The sequence below is a fragment of the Cladophialophora bantiana genome (assembly GCF_000835475.1).
Source record: "Cladophialophora bantiana CBS 173.52 unplaced genomic scaffold supercont1.21, whole genome shotgun sequence".
NCBI classification, from domain to species: domain Eukaryota; kingdom Fungi; phylum Ascomycota; class Eurotiomycetes; order Chaetothyriales; family Herpotrichiellaceae; genus Cladophialophora; species Cladophialophora bantiana.
The window spans coordinates 466,060-484,651 of record NW_015971595.1 but is presented as its reverse complement, the minus strand read 5'-3'; the positions used below and the strand labels follow the sequence as shown (position 1 = coordinate 484,651).

At 51.8% G+C, this 18,592-nt stretch overlaps 6 protein-coding genes across 6 annotated transcripts; 2 read left to right on the top strand and 4 right to left on the bottom strand.

Moving 5' to 3' along the window:
* Positions 1 to 296: 296 nt before the first annotated feature.
* Positions 297 to 1,310, bottom strand: Z519_11286 (uncharacterized protein; the record flags this gene model as incomplete). The annotated part of the gene is made up of 1 exon (XM_016768998.1): positions 297 to 1,310. The coding sequence occupies one exon, from the start codon at positions 1,308 to 1,310 to the stop codon at positions 297 to 299; it is 1,014 nt and encodes a 337-aa protein (XP_016614844.1).
* Positions 1,311 to 2,080: 770 nt separating this feature from the next.
* Positions 2,081 to 2,791, bottom strand: Z519_11285 (uncharacterized protein; the record flags this gene model as incomplete). Its single annotated transcript, XM_016768997.1, has 1 exon — positions 2,081 to 2,791. The coding sequence occupies one exon, from the start codon at positions 2,789 to 2,791 to the stop codon at positions 2,081 to 2,083; it is 711 nt and encodes a 236-aa protein (XP_016614843.1).
* Positions 2,792 to 3,583: 792 nt separating this feature from the next.
* Positions 3,584 to 10,442, top strand: Z519_11284 (uncharacterized protein; the record flags this gene model as incomplete). Its single annotated transcript, XM_016768996.1, has 3 exons — positions 3,584 to 9,126; positions 9,180 to 9,327; positions 10,173 to 10,442. The coding sequence occupies 3 exons, from the start codon at positions 3,584 to 3,586 to the stop codon at positions 10,440 to 10,442; spliced, it is 5,961 nt and encodes a 1,986-aa protein (XP_016614842.1).
* A 399-nt stretch (positions 10,443 to 10,841) lies between these two features.
* On the bottom strand, positions 10,842 to 14,004 carry Z519_11283 (uncharacterized protein; the record flags this gene model as incomplete). The annotated part of the gene is made up of 4 exons (XM_016768995.1): positions 10,842 to 11,565; positions 11,658 to 13,508; positions 13,556 to 13,743; positions 13,789 to 14,004. The coding sequence occupies 4 exons, from the start codon at positions 14,002 to 14,004 to the stop codon at positions 10,842 to 10,844; spliced, it is 2,979 nt and encodes a 992-aa protein (XP_016614841.1).
* A 574-nt stretch (positions 14,005 to 14,578) lies between these two features.
* Z519_11282 (uncharacterized protein) lies at positions 14,579 to 15,605 on the bottom strand (the record flags this gene model as incomplete). The annotated part of the gene is made up of 2 exons (XM_016768994.1): positions 14,579 to 15,498; positions 15,545 to 15,605. The coding sequence occupies 2 exons, from the start codon at positions 15,603 to 15,605 to the stop codon at positions 14,579 to 14,581; spliced, it is 981 nt and encodes a 326-aa protein (XP_016614840.1).
* Positions 15,606 to 17,060: 1,455 nt separating this feature from the next.
* Z519_11281 (uncharacterized protein) lies at positions 17,061 to 18,454 on the top strand (the record flags this gene model as incomplete). Its single annotated transcript, XM_016768993.1, has 4 exons — positions 17,061 to 17,147; positions 17,839 to 17,970; positions 18,028 to 18,188; positions 18,307 to 18,454. 4 exons carry the CDS (start codon positions 17,061 to 17,063, stop codon positions 18,452 to 18,454), a joined length of 528 nt encoding a protein of 175 aa, XP_016614839.1.
* Positions 18,455 to 18,592: the final 138 nt, after the last annotated feature.

The window sequence follows — 18,592 nt, the reverse complement described above, 5'->3', positions numbered from 1 at the left end:
GTCCCGAGACTCGGGCGCCGAATGGAAAAGGTATGAAGCAATAATAAGCCACGGATCGAGGCATCGCATGTGGTACAATTGAAACACCTCCATAGGACGCCCTGGGTGACACCAGATCCCTAGTTCCGATGACCATCTAGATTTCCTCCGGACTGTCCCAAGAATGCCATTTAGACTTTCGTACATTTACATCTTGAATATGGCCAGAAACCCCCATATATGTCAATACCTCGTACATCAGACCAAGACGCCGCGCTAAAAGTCCAGACTCTTTTTTGACACACTGAAGTCATTACCTATGCATATCTCGTCGACCCTGTCCAGACTGGGTTTGGAGAATAAGAAACCGTCTGAGAGGGCGATGATCCTGGAGTCTGTGGCCATGTACCAGGCTCAGTTCCAGGCGTCAGGAGGACCGATGACCTCTCAATCTCTTCCCGCCGCCGTTCTCGAAGATTCTTGGAAGCTCCGTTGTCGGTTGCCGGGCTTCGATCTCTTGACAGCTTGTTTAAGATCTGCCATTTGCCGGTGCTTGCTGGGAGACTGCCGCTACGGGGTCGCGTGTCAGGCTGGGCCACCTCCAATCTGTCAGATCCCGCCTCCTCGCCTGGCAAGGTGATGTGGTAGGTGCTCTGCGAGTTTCGGTGATTGGGTGACTCGGCCGAATCTCGAGTGAGTAACAGTCGGAGAAGTTGCCGCCGTTGTGCCTCATCTTCAGGGATGTTATTCGCAGTCCAGGGGTTCATTGGGATTAGTTCGGTCGTGGAGGCTGCATCTCCGTAGCTGACATAGGAGCTTCTATCCCATCTTTGAACATGTTGCCTCCTCTGTCTGTCCAACTCCTTGATTTTGCTCAACTTTCTGAATGTGATATAACTGAGAACTCCGGTCCCAATCGTGGTGGCACAGGCAATGACCAATGGTACGTAGATGTAAACCTGGGTCGGAATCGGGAACCTTTTGTGAAGAGCATGGTTCATAACTGTAACGAAGACGCCCATAAAAGAAGAGGTCAATATTGGGAGCAGAACGGCGTCGAAGAGAAAGAGCAGGCTGCGACTGAAATATGCGATTGCTGTGATTGCGCCGTAACCGAGAATAAGGAACACTGCGGCGAGGACCGTCAGGAAGGTACGTGAGACTTTGATGTTCTCCTCGGCTGAGGTAAAGACGAGCGAGAATACGATGTATCCGCCTAGAGCGAGCCAGGAGGCAGCGATGGCAGTAGTCCTGAAGTACCACGGCAGAGCATCGCGTTCGGTGTAAAGATCGAAAAGGGTCTCTCGCATTCGCCGGTAGTTTCGTTGCATCCTCCTTATGACAAACCAAAGAGCACGTTTCGAGGCATTCAGGAGAGGGTGGTGGGATTGAAGCGGCCGAAGAGACTGAAGTGTGGTTCAGGACGTTCAGCTTGCTCTTGTGTAGCTTCTCAGACGGGGACCGAGCCGCTGTTGAGGGCTCGGATGCCCAGAAAGCGAGGTGGAGGGGTGAACCGGGGAATCACCCAAGCAATACTTGGTACAGATTGATGTTTCAACGAAGAAGCAGCACTGAGGACGGCAGCAGTAATAGAGAGAGAACAGGCTGACGCAGAGAGCGCGGTGAGAAAGAAGGACGAGACATCATTGCGCACTGACTGCGCTCCAGAGCAACGCAATCCAGGTCGTATCGCATGGAGGGCGCAGAGGGCGTCAGGGAGCAAAAAGTCAATTACTATGTGGGCGTGAGCACTTAGCATAGTGAGCCGGGACAAGCGGTAAGGCTGGCGAGGGCAAAAGGCGCAGGTGGGTCGGGATCAGCTGAAATGGGGGGAGACATCGCCGCCCTGTTATAGGCGGGAAGGCGCCTGGGATTAGCAATGCAGGGGCCCCTGACGCGCAACAATAGGCCCCAAAATAAATCTTGTAGGGCTGACCGCGACTTTCCGAGCTACCCAGGTTATGCACCCATTACGCCGCAGTGGTTGTCACCATCCAGACTTCCAGCTGACACGTGCCATGGCCCCAACCATCAAGATGTACACCGTACGTACACCACACCTACCTGGCCTTTGCCCCTCCGCCATGATTGTATGATTCCATCATCTTGCTTTTCTCGTACCATTCTCTCGAGTGGCTTTAGACATCAGCTCGTCACTGACGTATGCACCATATGTCCCTCGTAGTCCAAGCATAAATCCAATCGCCGTTGAGACTCTTAACACCAAGTGTGTCACCGCCCAACTGAGCCATCCGCTATCCTCTCCTATCAATACCGGCCAATTGTCCCAGGAGTGAAAGATGCAGAACAACTGCAACATCACAATCCAGTGCTCAATCTGCGTCCTGATCCATTCGGGAGTCATGCTGGGCGCTTGGTATAATGAGCTGGGGTGAGGTTCGGTCAGGAACGAGTTCAGCATCCGGAAAAACCCTTCTTTTTCACCATCTTCAGGTATCGTCCATTCTCGGACCATCAGGTCTCCTTGGTCGTCATCTCCTACAATCCTGCGCCATTCATGGACTGTATATCTCGGTACTTCAATAACGCCATCCCCAGCTCCATAGACCCCGGATCGATCCCCAAGTTTGACAAATGCGCGTCCTTGCAGGATCTGGAGAAACTCTGTGTGAGTCTCGTGCCAATGTGGGCCAGAAGTCCAAGTAGAAGCAACAGGTACGGTGATCATCACACTATCACTTCTCGAAAAGTCGTAGGTTACGGCCTCGGGGGCTGTCCTTTTGAAGACGGTGACGTTGGAAGTCTGTCTTCTTGTGATAGTCATTTGTGCTGCGGAATTCGTTTCTGGCATGGCCCCAGTTGTCGAGCTACAATCGATCTCTTATAATCCGTGTTTATATTCCAGATCTTCAGGGGCTGACAAAAACAGGTACGGGTACAATTCCGCAACACGACCTACCGCGTCACCTCAGTACCAGGTTAGGACAACAATATCTAACACGCCGAAAGTCAACTTATCCTAACGGAAAGTGTCTCGAACAGATTCGGGCTTGATATACATTGTCAGCAAGCGAAAGCATTCTTAATATTTCTGTGCCAGAAGATGGGGGAATTGATCATGTTCATCTTTCAGCCTGACACGCTGTTTAGGAGAACGGGATCTGCCTGCTTGTTCTCGACCTCGCCTCGGGAGGCGATTCTTACCCTTAGCGTATGGGGGCTGACCACGTGAAGGTTTCCGATTCAGTGCGACCCCCTTGGCTTGGTCGACCCAGGACTGAAGCCATTTGCAATACCCGCCGAACTAGTACAAGGCAAACGCCCCATTGCAGAAACCGACTCGATGTCCCTATGTCTACGCCTCGCTTCCCGCGCCCAAATTCTGCCTGAGAGACATTTTGATTGGGTTCTCAAAGCCACTGTCTCAATGAGTGAACCTGTCTTTGTCGACCGTCTCCGGGCGTGCCTAAAGACGCCTCGAAGTATCATGGCCGTTCTTTTTTTCCCACGCCCCCTCCCTGGCGGGCGTCATATCAAAACCTCCATTACCAAGCCTGATGCTCTGACTTTTGTCGATCTTTGATTCTCTGCACCTAAATTCCACATATCTAGGACACCCTGATGACTTTGTCTCGGTCGCCCAATGCTGGCACATAAGTCGGTAAGAATTCGCCAACTGTCAGGTGGTCTCTATGTTGAGGAACCGCATCCTCAACGAATCGGCCTTCAGCCTCGTTTTCGAGTCGAAACAATCACACAGCATGATAAGGCTTTTGCCGAGTCCGTTCTGAAAAAGGAGGCTTCTGCTGCGAGGGGATCTCAACCGCTACTTCGAAGAGTCAAATCGAAGTTGAGCCGGCCAGACAAGGCTGTGACTTTAACTGTACTATCTAATCATGTTCAGGCCAACGGCTCCGCCGAAGTCGCGCAAATCTACGTTGATAGACTGTTCCTCGATACCGCACAGTCAAATCTGCAGTTAGAATTTACAGACGGTCTACTAGCCACCGCTGTCAAGAATGGAAACACCGACCTCGTCCGCCTCCTGGCTCCTTTCACAGCAGTCGACGCGGTCAGCGCCGTTCTCGAATCTGCAGTGCTCAGTCGGGATTTGAATATCGTCACGGCCCTGCTTGAATATGGTGCGGATCCGAACTTTTTAAGTCCCGCCTGTATCATCCGACTGGCTGAAACCGACTGCCAACTACTTCAACTCGTTCTTCGCGCTCCAAAGCAGCTACGGTATGAAACTTTTGGGAATCTTTGCGCCACTGCTATTCGGAATGGACTGTCAAATACTCTCAACGTCATCCTCCGCAGTATGGCGGACTATCCGATATTTCGCAGCTCAGCTCTGCCGTGGAGCCGAGATAGTCTCCTCGAAGCAGCGATCTGTTCCCCTGATAAGAGTATGTTTTTCTGCATCGCGACGTCGACATCTACATGGCCCTTGAGAGACAATCGTTTGTTTCTGCATATCTTGGACACTGCCGCGATAGATCGCTGTCAAGCGAAAGACATGATAGAGGTCTTACTCTGCCTGAGTGATATGTCGCCAGCGTTCCATTCAAGCCCAGAGATTGAATCGTCTTACTGCCGCTGTGTACAAGAACAGCATGAAGATATACTACGGCTAATGGTATCTTATGGCGTTTGTGTCTCGGCAGAGCCGCTTATGCTCGCATGCCAAAACCATGACGAAAAGATCCTGGATATCCTCCTCGCCGGCCCCATTCGAGGAGAAGAGCAAGTGGTTGCTTGTATCTCGCACCTACAAGGGCAAATTCAAAGAGACATGGGTCCGAAGATCCTCCAGCGCCTCCTTGCCGGAGGAGCCAAGGGTACGTGGAAACATGAGGAACTCATCACGGCAGTCTCGCTTGGGCAAATCCAATGGGTCGAAGCTCTCCTCAACGCGAATGCTTCAGTAGACCACCACAACGGCGCGGCACTTCTCAAAGCCGTTTCGTTGGGACACGTTCGAATCGTTCAGAAGCTCGTATCTCGCCCTGTATCTCTTGAGAGCTTGCAAGCTGCCTTTCCAAGTATTAGTCAACTCCAACCTTTACCACGACGACTACTTACAAAGCTCTTTATCAACCAAGGACTGTCAGGGCAATGTCTCGACGACGCTCTCAATAGGGAACTTTGCAACTATTCATACCACAGAGATCCCGAGTTAGTCGACATCTTGATCACGTCCGGCGCTCGCTGTAATGATCTTTCACTCACAGTCGCTTTTGAACACAAAGACGCGGCGATCTTCCAAAAAATAGGCCTTTCCAGGATAGTGCTCCATGAATCTGTTACGGAATGGTTTAAAAGCTGGCATCGCATGCTAATTCTTCACGCGCAACGGAAAGATGAATATTCAACAGTAGCCTCTGCATGCCTCAAGATGCTATTTGGCAAACTGAACGCCATCGCAGCACTTTGTGATGCTCATGAAGGTCATCGGCGATTTGAATGCTTCCATCAGTATCTTGAACATGGTGGAGAGGACATTGATCTTCTCTCAACATGGCTTAGATGGGCACCACAAATGGACAGCAACACATTTACCGAGCTTGTGCTGACAACAGCCTGTTTCTGCGAACTCAGCAGACTCCAGTTGGTTGTAGGGTCCAAGCCACTGAGCAGTCCGTTCCCATTACCTCCCGCGACCTCTATCGAAAATCCTATGCTAAATTCCCAATCAGGGAGGGCACTGAATATGTTCTCATCTGTACAAATACCTCCGCTTCGTCACAATCCCTTGGAGTTCTCGGACGCACACAGTGTTGAGAGCTTGAAGCTTATCTTTCGCCAATACTTCTATGGTGCCTATGAGAGTCACCTTGTGACAAGACTCCTCCAGAGACACCTGGAACAGTGTACCCAAGTCATTCCTGAGGGCGAAATGTGGCCGCTGCTTACAATACAATATCTGCTATCCCAGCCGATCGAAGTCACAATGTCAGAATACAGTTCCTGTCTTTACATGGCCATCGTGTTTCAACAGTGGCTTGTTCTTGGCCTACTACTAGACCGGCAATTGCCAAGGGAGATGGTTGCCCGCTTCTTTCTGGTTGACACGTCTCTGCTTGCGCCTCGTGCGATCCAAGTCCTTCTTGAATCACAAGCAATGACATGCATGGACGATGGATTCTTCTCTGAGGTTGTGCAGCGGACTTTCAATCATGCATGCCTTGCTCAAGACAAGGAGATAGCAATCCTTCTGTGCTCCAAATCTCGCTGCAAACTACGCATCGCGGATGTTTTGCTACCTCTGCAACAAGCAATTGATGCCTCCGACCTCGACTATATTGCTGCTTTGCTTGGTGCAACATCCTGTTCCAAGGTTGACCTTGAAGTACTTTGGAAACACGTCAGTGATCAATATCACAACAATGATTTTCTCACGCTTGTGGAGATATTGCTTCAAGCCGGTGCAGACGGTGTTTCAGTCGGCGCTACATTGATAGATGCCATCGAAACAGACAACGAGCCTCTCATCACGCTCATCCTGGGTCGATGGCAAAGTCCACGGTCCCTGCAGTATCGCGAAGAGTTTGACTATAAAGGACGCCGGCCAATTTCCAAAACATCAGGCCCAGGGCCCGATGCAGACTATTTTTCGGCGCTCGCTCGCGCTCTCTCAGTTGCTGTTCGTCGAGACCGAGCAACTATTTGTCGGCGCCTTTGCACGGCCGAGGCTCCACTTGTATGTCAAGGACAATCACTCATTGAGCTTGCAGTGGTCCTGGGAAGTCACAGTGCTCTCGTGGAGATGATTCAATACTCAAAAACACGTCCTGCAATGAGTCAGGCGGTCAACTTCGCTTTACTTCAAGCTGTGGTACACAATCGCCTAACCTGGGTGCAAGGTCTTATACACCTCGGCGGTTCAATCGAAGCATACGACTTTGAGCCCTTGAAAATTGCGGCGGGATTTGACCATCCTGATATGTTTGCAGCACTCCTTCCCTACGCCCAATCCCCCCAGGGGCTTAACGCAGCATGCCAATACCTTCAAGAGCGTCTTACTGCGTACGAGGTCGATCTGGACAACATTTGCACGATGTTTGAGCAGCTCCGCAAAGCAGGCTTCCAGGTAGAAGAGAGGTATAACGAAGCTCTCTTTGCACTGTCAAGTCTGCGGTCTGCCAGCTCGGATCACGTTGGAATTCTGATCGATTGCGGAGCGTCTATCGACTACAAAAGTGGTGATTGCATGATACAACTCTGGAGACAAGGCAATGTGCAACTCTTCCCCGACCTCCTTCGCCATTGCAGTCGGCAGTCAGTCAGAACAAGACTGTTGAGTGAGGCATGTGGCGACTATTTACAACAAGAAAAGGATCGTATCAGTCTTCGGGCCGCCGATATGCAGCTCGTCCTGAGTGCTCTCCTTGAGACAGACATACCTCAGGATGTGCGTAATATGGTGCTGGATGCAATTGCTAGGGCTTGCCATCATAAGCCTGAGTCTGCCTCGATCATCCAACTGCTACTGGAGAAAGGGGCTCGTTTCATCGATGGGGCTGGAGTGTCCCTCTATCAAGTTTGTCGCCTCGAGGATCCCAACATCACCTCCCTAGTTATCAACAGCCGGCCTCATGTGCGAACTCGCTTGCTAGCTCTCCATCGCCTGTTCCGCAACCAGGGTACAGGATATTCGAATGCCGCAGTGAGAGAAGCTGCGCAAGAGCCCAATCCATCAGACCAGGCATCCTTATACAACATCAATTTCCCCGCATCGGCAGCTGAGAATCTCGACCTTGAGGCCTCAGACGTCGTTGCCTTGATTGAGGCAATGCTAAATCCGAAAGTTCCGTCTACAGGGACCAGTTTGATGTTTACGTTCTTCTTCATGCTAGGAGGTCTCCGTGTGTTCTCGTTGCAACGTTGTTCCGACGACGATCGCCATGATGTGGAGCAAATGTTTGCTGCTGCCATAATGAACTCTCAAGCTAAAGAATTAGACGATCGAATTGAGTTCTTGCTCAGGGTCTTACAGATTGACGCACCAGATTCTGTGAGCTTGACCGCAGACGATATTGGCTTTGCTTTGGGGGTTGCTTCGCTGAACAGGCTACTTTTATTGTCGCTCCAGCACAAGAAGTTTTGTTTGGTGACTACACTCCTGGACGCCGGTGCCGACCCAAACACAAGAGATTACGACAGACGATCCGCATTGTACCTAGCCACACTGGGGAAATCTCTCGATACAATGGAGTCTTTGATCGGGCACGGCGCGGAACAAGACGACGGAAGTCTGCACATCGCGACTTGCTGGCAACATCACGAAGCCATGCAGCTGCTTCTCGAGGCAGGGCACGAACCAGGCTATTGTTCTGAGCTTTTCTTTGGCGCTACTCCGCTCGAAGCTTTCTTACGGTTTAACCACTCCGGGGCAGCACCTGATCATTTCGAGATGACACTCGCGGTGCTGTTGTGCGACGCCAATGTACCAGCAGATTTCTGGAGCAGTGAACCCAACCTTTTGTCTCTGGCTCTATTGGGTTCATCGCCGTATCAATTGTTCAACGCGCTGCTGTGTTATCTGCCTCCAGAAGTGGTTGAATTGCCTCTCATTCGTCGAGACCGGTTTATGTTCTCGGTCCTCAGCCTTGTCGAAAGAGGAGAGGATATTGAGTTGTCTGACATTGAACGAGTGGAACTGTCGACTCGTCTAGAAGCATTAAAATTCACGCGGACCTTTTACGCTGAGGAGGGAGATCAACCAGAAGACGCTGCCAATGTGCCAGAACACCTCGAGGCCCCCGAAGTGAGGGCACGCCGTCGTGCTTGGAGAGAAAAGGACTGTGCTGTTTGCGCCGAGAAGCCTCCCGATCGAAACGCAATTCATGCAGCGCTGGCCCCATCTTGTGAAGACAACCACGGGTGGGAGGACGACATCATCTGTACCGACTGTCTGAGAGGACATCTCGAATCACAGATGTTCCCGCAGGGAGATGACAGATTCCCCTCCGCCAAAGTAAAATGCTGGGCTCCCAATTGCCTAGAAATCCTCGGCCATGCAGTGGTCCAGGCCCTCGGTGATGCAAAACGATTCGCCATCTACGATGCAGCCCTTGCTCAGATGTTCTTTAACGATAATATGGCCAAATGCGCCAAGGCTGGCTGTACAGGGGCGACATGGCTCGGGGAGGAAGACAAGAACACGACCATTTCCCGTGCGAAGTATGTGGTGAATATACCTGCATACAGTGTAATCAGTTGTACGACATGCATAGGGACGAGCCTTGTCCCCAGGGCGAAGAGGCCAAAGGTATTGAAAGACGAAGGGAAGAGGAGGCGGCCACGGCAGCCCTCTTGGCCAAAGGGAAAAAGTGCCCACAATGCCAACTGCCGTTTGAGAGGATTGAAGGTTGTGATCATATTGTATGTGGCAAGGATGCGCACTCGAGTGCGAGAGGTCGTAAGTCTTCCCCCTGACCCCCCCTTTTTTCCCCCTTTCTCCTCAGCTTAGAGGCTTCTGCTAACTCTGGCTTCCATGTTCCTAGGTGGCTGTGGATTCGAATTCTGCTATATCTGTGGCGCAGACTATAGTGCCATTCGCAGGCAAGGGAATACGGCGCATGCGAGGAGTTGTAATCACTATGCATGATGGAATGGTGAAAGAAGAAGAGACGTCATCTTTCCGTTTAGAGAAGTGTAGAGTTCAAGTCCACCATACCATACATAATTACGATGGATCATGCCATAATACACGAGACCACTTTGAGACCACTTTGAGACCTGCGGTTCGTATTCCATACTATTCATATAGAATTTTGCCCAGACTCCTCAATGCCTGTCGAGGTTGCCTCTGACTTGCATGACATAGCTCTAGAACCAACGTCCAGTCTCAGCTTCTGCCAATTGTCGCCATTGAGAGCCCGCCTTCTACATGGACAATACGCAGAATGACGAGCAACCCTCCAATCCCTCACTCATCTCACAAAGCAGCCCTCTTCCCTCGCGAGATCTGCCCTCCACAGCCCAAGAGGTGGTTCTGCCACGCGTGGGACGTGGAGAGCGCCCGCTCTCAACGGAATTTTAAGTAGACATCGTCTGCAGCGAACCTACCTGGATTCAATCCTTGACGTCCACGGCCGAGGTCGTGTTCGTGCACAGGCTCCCGAAGCAAGATGTGGTTTTTGAAGGCACACTCGAACGGCTGTACTGCGTCGCCGTGATGGACACAACACCCCCAGCAACTTCTTTGTAGACACGACATCTTCAAGACGCATCTCTCGCCTGTGAACTTCCGGCGGAAGATCATAACGGACTGCGTGTCTGATCCCGAGAGAGTTGCAGCTCGATACGTCCAGATCTACCGCCTCCTCGAGGCTGTTGAGAGCTCACGATGGGATAAGGGGTTCTGGGAGACGAAGAAGCAATTGAGGCTGTACAGGGTGCCGCGCGAGTTGATTCTGGCAGGCGCTTTGACCAGCGACGAGGCTCGAGTTGCCACTTTGGAGTTGGAGGAACTCGAAGAATGCAAGAAGCCGTAGACGGAGTGCGTGAGAGCTTTGGAAGCCGCTATGACAACCTCGGAAGCCGCGTTGGTAAGTTTTGTCTTTAGTCCTGCTTTGTCCTGGTATCTGCCATCTTTGTAATTTTCAACCGAATGATTTCTATTTTTCTCTATCAAGTTTTCATATCGATTTTCGTCTCTAATATGGGTAGGTAGGTAGGGCGTGGATGCGTCCAGCAGTCGCGAAACAGCTGGACAAATGCCAGCATTTCGCGGCCTGTCATAAATGGACCAGTAAATCAATGATCATTCGGTTTCTTGCAGTTCCTCCATCGTGCATACTAGTAAGTCATCGATCAACCAGGTAGGTACCTGGTCGATCCAGCCAGTCATGGTCTGTTGATACAGATGTACGCACGGCGATCCGATATGAAATTCAGTATCGCGAGCTGCCGTATCCACCTCCGTATCCGTCGTTGTCGCCTCCATCATCACCGTATCGGCGCCGACCTTCGCCACCATAGCCTTCACTCTCGCCGTACTCGTCTCGTCGCCCTCCGTAGCCGCCATCGTCTCCACCTCCACCGCCGTATTCATCGCCGCGACCGCCACCACTGTAGGACGAATATTCGTCTTGTCGAGAACTGCCGAAGCCGCCGGGGACGTCGTAGGAAGATTCCTCTTGTTGTTGATGACCATATCCGCCGCCACCATAGCCTGAAAGCTCTTCTTCACGCCGGCCGTAGCCTCCTCCGAAGCCGCTTCCGCTGGACTCGTACCTCGATTCTTCTTGCCGCCGACCATACCCATCTCCGCCGTCGGAGGAATACTCTTCGCGGCGCTGCTCCTGGCGTCCGTATCCTGACCTGTACTCATTACTGTCATCATCAGTTCGTCGACCATATTCGCGTTCCTCGCGGCGCCCGTAGTCCTCCGAGCCGCCGCCGTACCCAGAGCTTTGCGGTTCGTACTGCTGGCGTCTGCCGCTGCTGCCGTAGCTGTCGGCAGAGTATGGCTCCTCGTCACGGTTACGGCGCTGCTCGTAGCGATTGCGGTCATCGTCATCATCGTCATGTCCGTGTCGGTGGTGAGATCCATGACGATGATGCTCTGGACGACGTTCGCCGTAGGGGGTATCATCATCATTGTCGCCGTAGCGTCTGCGTAAAGAACACGTTAGTCCGCTTGGCCCAGTCTCTTCTTTTCTCAGCTGTAGAAGGCTGCTTTTTCTTTTCTTTTCTTAAAAACATACCTCGTTTCCTCCTGATATCTTCCCTCGCTGGTCCGCTCTTGATGATGAATCTCACTCTGCCACCCTCCACCTACGGTCTCGCGCTGCTCAAACCGATTATATTCCTCATACCGTCTCTCACCGCTGGGCTCGGTGGTCCTCGAGTACTGTGCTTGACCGTACCTATCTCCTGAAGGCGAGTGGCCGAGCTGCATCACAGTCTCCGTACGGGACCCGTCTTGGCGGCTGTAGGAGTCACGCTTATAGGTTTCTTGACCCTGGTTGAGTCCGCCGCCGAGGATATCGCCGCCGATTTGACTCGTGATGCCGCCTACCAGAGAGCCCAGGACGCCCCCACCCACTGCTGCGCCGGCCATCTTGCCCAGCTGGTCGCTTGTCCTGGAAGCATTAGGTGGTCGGCCACCACCGCTCTGATCTCCACCCAAGACAGAACTGATGGCACCGAGAGCACCACCCGCAATACCGGACGGCTGGTTTGTGTTGAAGTTGAGATTAGCCATGCCGAGAGGACGGTTGTTTCCGTGTCCGTGGTCCTTAACCCCCGGTTTGTGGTTTCTGCCCGTCTCGACGCCGCGTCGGCTGAGTTGTTCACGTAACCCATCCTTTTCAGAGGCGGATTTGCCGCGCCACCATTCCTCAACGACGCCGAACATGAGACGACGCCCGTCGCTAGCGCCATCTTGCCCGTAGTCACGCAAGGCAGGGTGATGAAGGACGCCGTGGATGATGCGGTTCAGGGTGCGTTCGACATCGATTCCCTCATCGTCCCAGCAGGCGACAATCTGTGGGACCACCCATTTCACTGTTTGACGGGCCACTTTTCCCGCGGGTTCGTTGAGAACGTTGGAGAAGTGGTCTTTTGAGAGCATAGAGTGGGTTGGGTCCGAGGAATTGTCGTCGTTGAAGACAATGTGTTGCTGAGCAACGCTGGATTGGATGATCTCGTTGGAGCCTGTGTTGAGCTCGGTCTTGACTTGATTGATGATAGGTATGAGGAAAGGAGCTAGGAGGCTGAACACAAATTTATTGATCTCGTCTTGGATTTGCTCAATCAGGTCAGGCAGGATTGGGATCTTTTCAATCGTTTCGGTGATAGATTGCATGATTTCGTCGTGCCATTCGATGATCGGGTAGATTTGCTTCTGTACGTCGTCAAGGTAGCGGGTCCATTGCTCCGGTTGACGAGGTGTGATACTGGCGTTCTGCATTTGATGGTTCAGAGCATTTTGTTTCAATTCATTTGCTTTTCCCGCCTGGTCTTTTCCACCGAACACTCCCGAAGGCAATTTATTGAGGAGATCTTGCAGAATGCTGTTGTCCTGGTTGCCGTTTTGGTACTGCTGCAAGGTGTTGTCCAGTTCTTGGATTTCGGATTGCGTTGTCTTGTCGTCGAACTCGCCACAAACGGAATGGAGGAAGTCGACGCCGCCAAATGTACCCGTGACAATTGGGTAGACTGGGTGACGTGCCTCGCGGAGTTGAATAGCAGTGCGGCGGCCGACATGAGGAAAGACATCACGTTCACCCATTTCGATCAGAGCAAGTTCGACATAGTTGGAGTGCGCCGCGTAATCTTCCAAGCAGTGAGATCCGGTGCCGAGCAGGCGGAGTGCTTCGTAGAGATCCTTCTTATTCTTGCTTCGTGAATATTGTCGACCGAGTTCGATGCTCCTACCGAAGAGTCTCCTCACGAGGCCAGCAGATGTCTCAATTCCCATGCCTTCAGAAGCAATGTAATTCTTCAACCCGGTCTGTGGATTGACAGAGAGCTCCCGGCGTTCGTCAACGGGACCGCGAAGGCGACGATCGTACCGCCTGGCGTCTTCGTTGTCCGCATAATCCTTAGGGTTGCTGGGAGGATTTAGTTATTGCCCTGTTAGGAGGCTCATTTAGCTCACTCGATATGTTCCTCAGGTCGGTAACACCCTAGCCTCTGACTTGTGACTTCGAACTCGCCCGAGCCATATCCGAAGGACATGAATCCCAATACCCAAAGCAAGATACGGATGGCTTCTGCGCTAACATATTTGACAGTGCCGACATCGACTGCCTGACTGTAATCGCGCAGCCAATTACCGAAATAAACCTATTTGGGATTAATATGTGCCAGTGTCGATCGAGGACGACTCACTCTCTTCACATCAAGCTTGCTGAACTTCTTGCCGCCCATGGCGCGAGAGGCCACAATGGTCAGCAAGGTGTCTTCAAGATCACCGTGTCGCCAGTTTTGCCCCTCAATTTTCGATGTGGATCCGATATTGCCCGCACCAAAAGCGTGAGCAGGTCTTGCCAGCAAAATGATGCCGACAGCACAGAAAAAGATGATCTGTGAGGAAGAAAGCGCCATTGTGGGCAGCAGGGATTGAACTGATGGTTTTGGATTTGTTCTCAGGCAGAGCGATATTGCAATATCAACTTTAGGTCAAGGATGTGGAAATGAGGCTCACGGCTCAACCGATGTTGTCTCGAAGAAAAGAAGATGGCCAAGCTGGTTGTGTCTTATGCACCATAGACAGACATCCTAGAGTGGCACACAGTGTTTTATGAGGAATCGTGTGAGACAGAAGGTGAAGTTGATGTCACTGAAGAGGGCAAGGAGGGGTCTCTTTCAATTGAAGTGAAAGTGAGTAGCTTGAGGTCAGATGAGGGTCATTCTGCCAGGTTTCACCCCCGGCCGAGGAGCCAATCACAGCAGCAAATCCAACCACCGACGTGTCTTGGCGATGCTTGTCTTGGGGGCGGTGAATATTTGATATCACGGCCAGCACGGCCCCTGGATTGGGCGGTCACCTCTTTGGCTGTTGGCTGGTATGATAAGACAAAATGGTGAGCGATTCACACTGCCCACCGAGACAAAGCCCCTATCTGGCGGAAAGAGAAGGTGTATATGTCTTGGTATTGGTGCAAGGCTGAGCTATTCTTCAACCAGCCCTGGATTCCTGGCGCCTTGACGTTATCCAGTCGCCCAGCGGCTTCCAGATGGCCAGTTTCTCTGCTGGAGTCAGAGTTGCCGCCAGCCCACTTGTAGACGTGGCCACAAATGTCTTTGCCCCAGGCCACGTGAGATGGCCGTCTTCCCAGACCCTGCCCAGTTGCATCTCCTCGTCTTGCCATCCCCAGTGGAAGTTCGGATCGTTGAACTTCTTTTGACCTTTCTTAGCCATCCAGATAGCTTCCCAGATGCCTTTTCCAACTATCACCACCGCCTCCGGTTTATATAGCGCAATCTTCTTGTCAAGAATGACAGCCCCTTCCTCCATTTCCTGCTTACTCAAACCATCGCCACTCCTGGTAGGCCGTGCACATATATTCGTATTGCCGATCTGGTAAAGATCCATCAGATCTCTCGTCTCGGATGGGAGATGTTTCTTGGGCGTAATGCCAGAAGTATGAAGTAGGTGCCAGAACCGATTAGAAGGGTGAGCATAAGCATGGCCCGTTGCGGCTGTCATGAGGCCAGGGTTGAGGCCGATGCATACGAGTGTCAGACCAGGCCGTAGACTGTCCACCAGGTTGTTGACTGGACTGTGCGGATCCTGCGATGATCGCTCTTTAGTTGTGCTCCTTCTCTTCTTGAACTTTAGCGCCGTATATCTTGCTTCGGCCGTCGAGGGCTCGGATGCTGGACCATCCTCCTCAACTTCGACAGTATTCTCATCATTCTCCTCGTTCTGGTCCTGTTCCTGCATGCGTGACCTTTTTCTCGGCAACGGAGACACGCTCGCCGACTTGGAGAGAATGGATGCACGTGGACTGGCAAGTCGAGGGGACCGCCGCGTTCCATCTGTTTGTTTCAATGGAAAATATTTGAATTGCTCCATTCGAGCTTTGAAAATGCTGTCTGCAAAGTCAATATCTGAAGGCTCAAGCGACGGTGGCTCCCATACTCTGTTCCGCAACAGGAGCCTCAGATCCAGACTCTTCCGGTCGACCTGCAATGTCCTCCATCGTGGTTCGCCGCCTTCGCTTTTGGATTTGGTGTTGTTCTCACACGGCAAACTGGCCCAGTGGTATAAGAGGCCAAGCCATTGCCGCCCACGAGAGATTGATCGGGCACCCGGTCCTCACAAAAGCTTCAGGAGAGCAAAAACAAGCCCAATGCGCCAGATCTGGGAACCGCGAAGTTGTCTTGCGCTGGCCCCCTGGAATAGGAGATACTCCGTACCTAGCGACTAGGTCCAAAGTACCCGATTTATTGCCAAATTAGACTCCGGGCCCTGCACTTGCCTCTTCCGGGCAGGGAATCCGGCTGCTCTGTGGAATCACCTCAACACATCACTCTTGTCGCGAATACCTTGGTACCATGACACCAGTTCTATCAACGCAAGTGTAGCCTCAAACGGTTGCTTTTATGTTCTCGAGTATGTCAGCAATGCACTTACACGTGATCCGTGAGTGAGTCACAGTCAAACAGTGATTCCATTACTTCTGTTCGTCTCATTTTGAACCACTGTCTGCAGTTACAGACAGCGTTTCTAGAAGAACAACACTGGAGACTATCCCGCAGCTCAATCAACAAAGGCTTCTCGCCCGGCCAGAGAGCGCGGGCTTCTGACGATTTCTTTCAAAGACCCAGACGGCTACGGGCACTGGATGCTTTGGATGCCAGTTCCTTCTCAGCCGTCCAGACATTGGTATTAACGGGCATCTACCTGCAATCGACGAATCATGCCGCTCAATGCTGGAATGTCGTTGGCTTGGCCATTCGGGCCGCCCAGGGACTCGGATTGCATTTGAGCTATGGACCACCCTCGACGCCGGCGGAGGCTTCGGCTGAGACTGACATAAATCGCCAGTTGAGATTGCGAATTTGGGCTTACTGCCTGGCCCTGGATCGGTATGCGAAGAAAGTGCTATCCGTGTGATTAATAATGACCTTTGGAATTTTGCAGGCTTGTGTCAGTGACCTTTGGCCGCTCTTTCATGATTCTGAACCCCTCGCCCGTCACCATGCCTGCTCTTTCGGATGAAGGAGATGGGCCTGAAAACGGTCAAGACCTCGGGATCGATTCCGTTTCCCCTTGCAATTGTCTCGCAACTCGTTGCAGCCCTTCGAAATCCTCGAGCATATTATGTCGGCGTTGTACGACGGAGTGGCGGCGCCATTGCGTGCACGAGGACAAAATGTTACTCCGACGAATGTGCCTGATCTCACCAAGGTGATTGAGCTGGATTCGCGTCTCAGTGACTTTCAACGTGATCTGCCCTCATTTTTGAGGCCGAGACAGTGGTCTTCTCTGTTCGGCGAACGGACTACTTTACAGGCCAACGTGCTTCAAGTTCGGCACGTTGTCCACCCGGGTTCCTCTTTCTCCTCCGCCCCTTTCGCCGAAACATGCTTCTAACTACATTAGATTCTTACATGTACGGATTCTCCTGCTACGCCCGGTTCTGTTGCTCATCATGCGGACAGAGTTCGGTCGGGTGAAAGACAACCAGACTATTTTCCGAACGGCTCTCTTGCGAGACATGGGCTTGCGGATGTCCGAGGTATGCGTAGTCACGGCTCACGATATCATTGAATTTCTCCACCAGAGATTGAACACGATTTCTCGATCTGCGTGCTAGTAGACGGTCTACTGTAAGATGTGGAGCAGGAACAGTGGGGACCATATCTGCCCGAGCAAGTGGGTGAGTACTTTCGAGATGTGCAGACGTGGAAAAAGGTACGTCCTCTCCCTCCCCGCTATCTCAATACTCCTTATGATATGTGACCAATAACATTCGATTACAGGTTGCTATGAATATTGTCGGCAAAAGTTCGTGTCAACGGGGCCAAGGCCCCCTTTCTCAGCAATGTTCTCAACAACCAGGATGCTTAGTTAGGACGACCGCTGAACGACTCAGAACTAGCAGAGGAGTGTATGGGCGGCATCTAAGATAGACCATTCCGACGCCAGTCATAAAAAGACAAATTTCGGTCAGTGTTGGCGAAATAATCGAACGGACAGGTTTGGAGGCGGCGGGAGCACGGCGAACACCTTTGTCTACGTTCTTTGGGGCTGTCTTCGCACTCCGGACATCGTTCACAAGCTGAAACAGGAACTGAAGACGGCATTCTTGGATTGATCTGTGGTTCTTGACAATTTGGTATGTGATTTCGCATCAGACACTACTCTCCAAAGAGTCGTGCAAAAGACAACAGATTCGCTAATTGCCGCTGTGTCGTCTCGTACGTCAGACCTGCAGCAGTCTTGCCTACCTTCAGGCCGTGATCAAGGAAACACTCCGCCGATATCCCGCCGTCATCGCCATACTGCCGCGCGCAGCCGTCGAGGATGTCGTAGTGGCTGGCCATGCTCTCCCGAAAGGAGTATGTTTCCTTTTCGGTATTTCTTGACGCATTTCCCGGTTAATAAGTCTTGAGTAGACAATTGTTGGCACCCAAAACTACACCCTCCACCGGTGGACATCAGCATTCCCGGATGCGGAGAAATTCGATCCGGACCGATGGTTTTCTAAAGGAAGTGACGAGGAGCGTAAGCTGGCGTTCACTCCTTTCTCCGTCGGACCGAGGTGTATTGGATTGAAGTAAGTTCATCCTTGTTGTCCTTGATGATATTACTGTTAGAGATTTGTAGTTTCATTAGCATCCAAACCATCTTTGAGACATGAACTGATTGCAGCTGACTGAATCGCGGCTTTCTAGTTTGGCAGAGATGGAACTCATCTTGCTCACGGCTTCTTTCTTCTTGCGCTTTGACGCCGCGATCGATCCTTCCATGACGGAGGAGGATATGCGGCAGTACGATACTTTCAACGCTGGCCCAACAGGGCCAAACTGCTGTTACACTTGAAAGGGGTTGAAGATTAGAAGGCTATCATCCTGTTCTCTATTGCTTTCTGGATATCCGCCGGCGAAGATCTTGGAGGGAATGCTCTCAATAAGTGGAAGGTAGTTATTCTTGCAACTATGGCTACAGCTCTTTCATCGT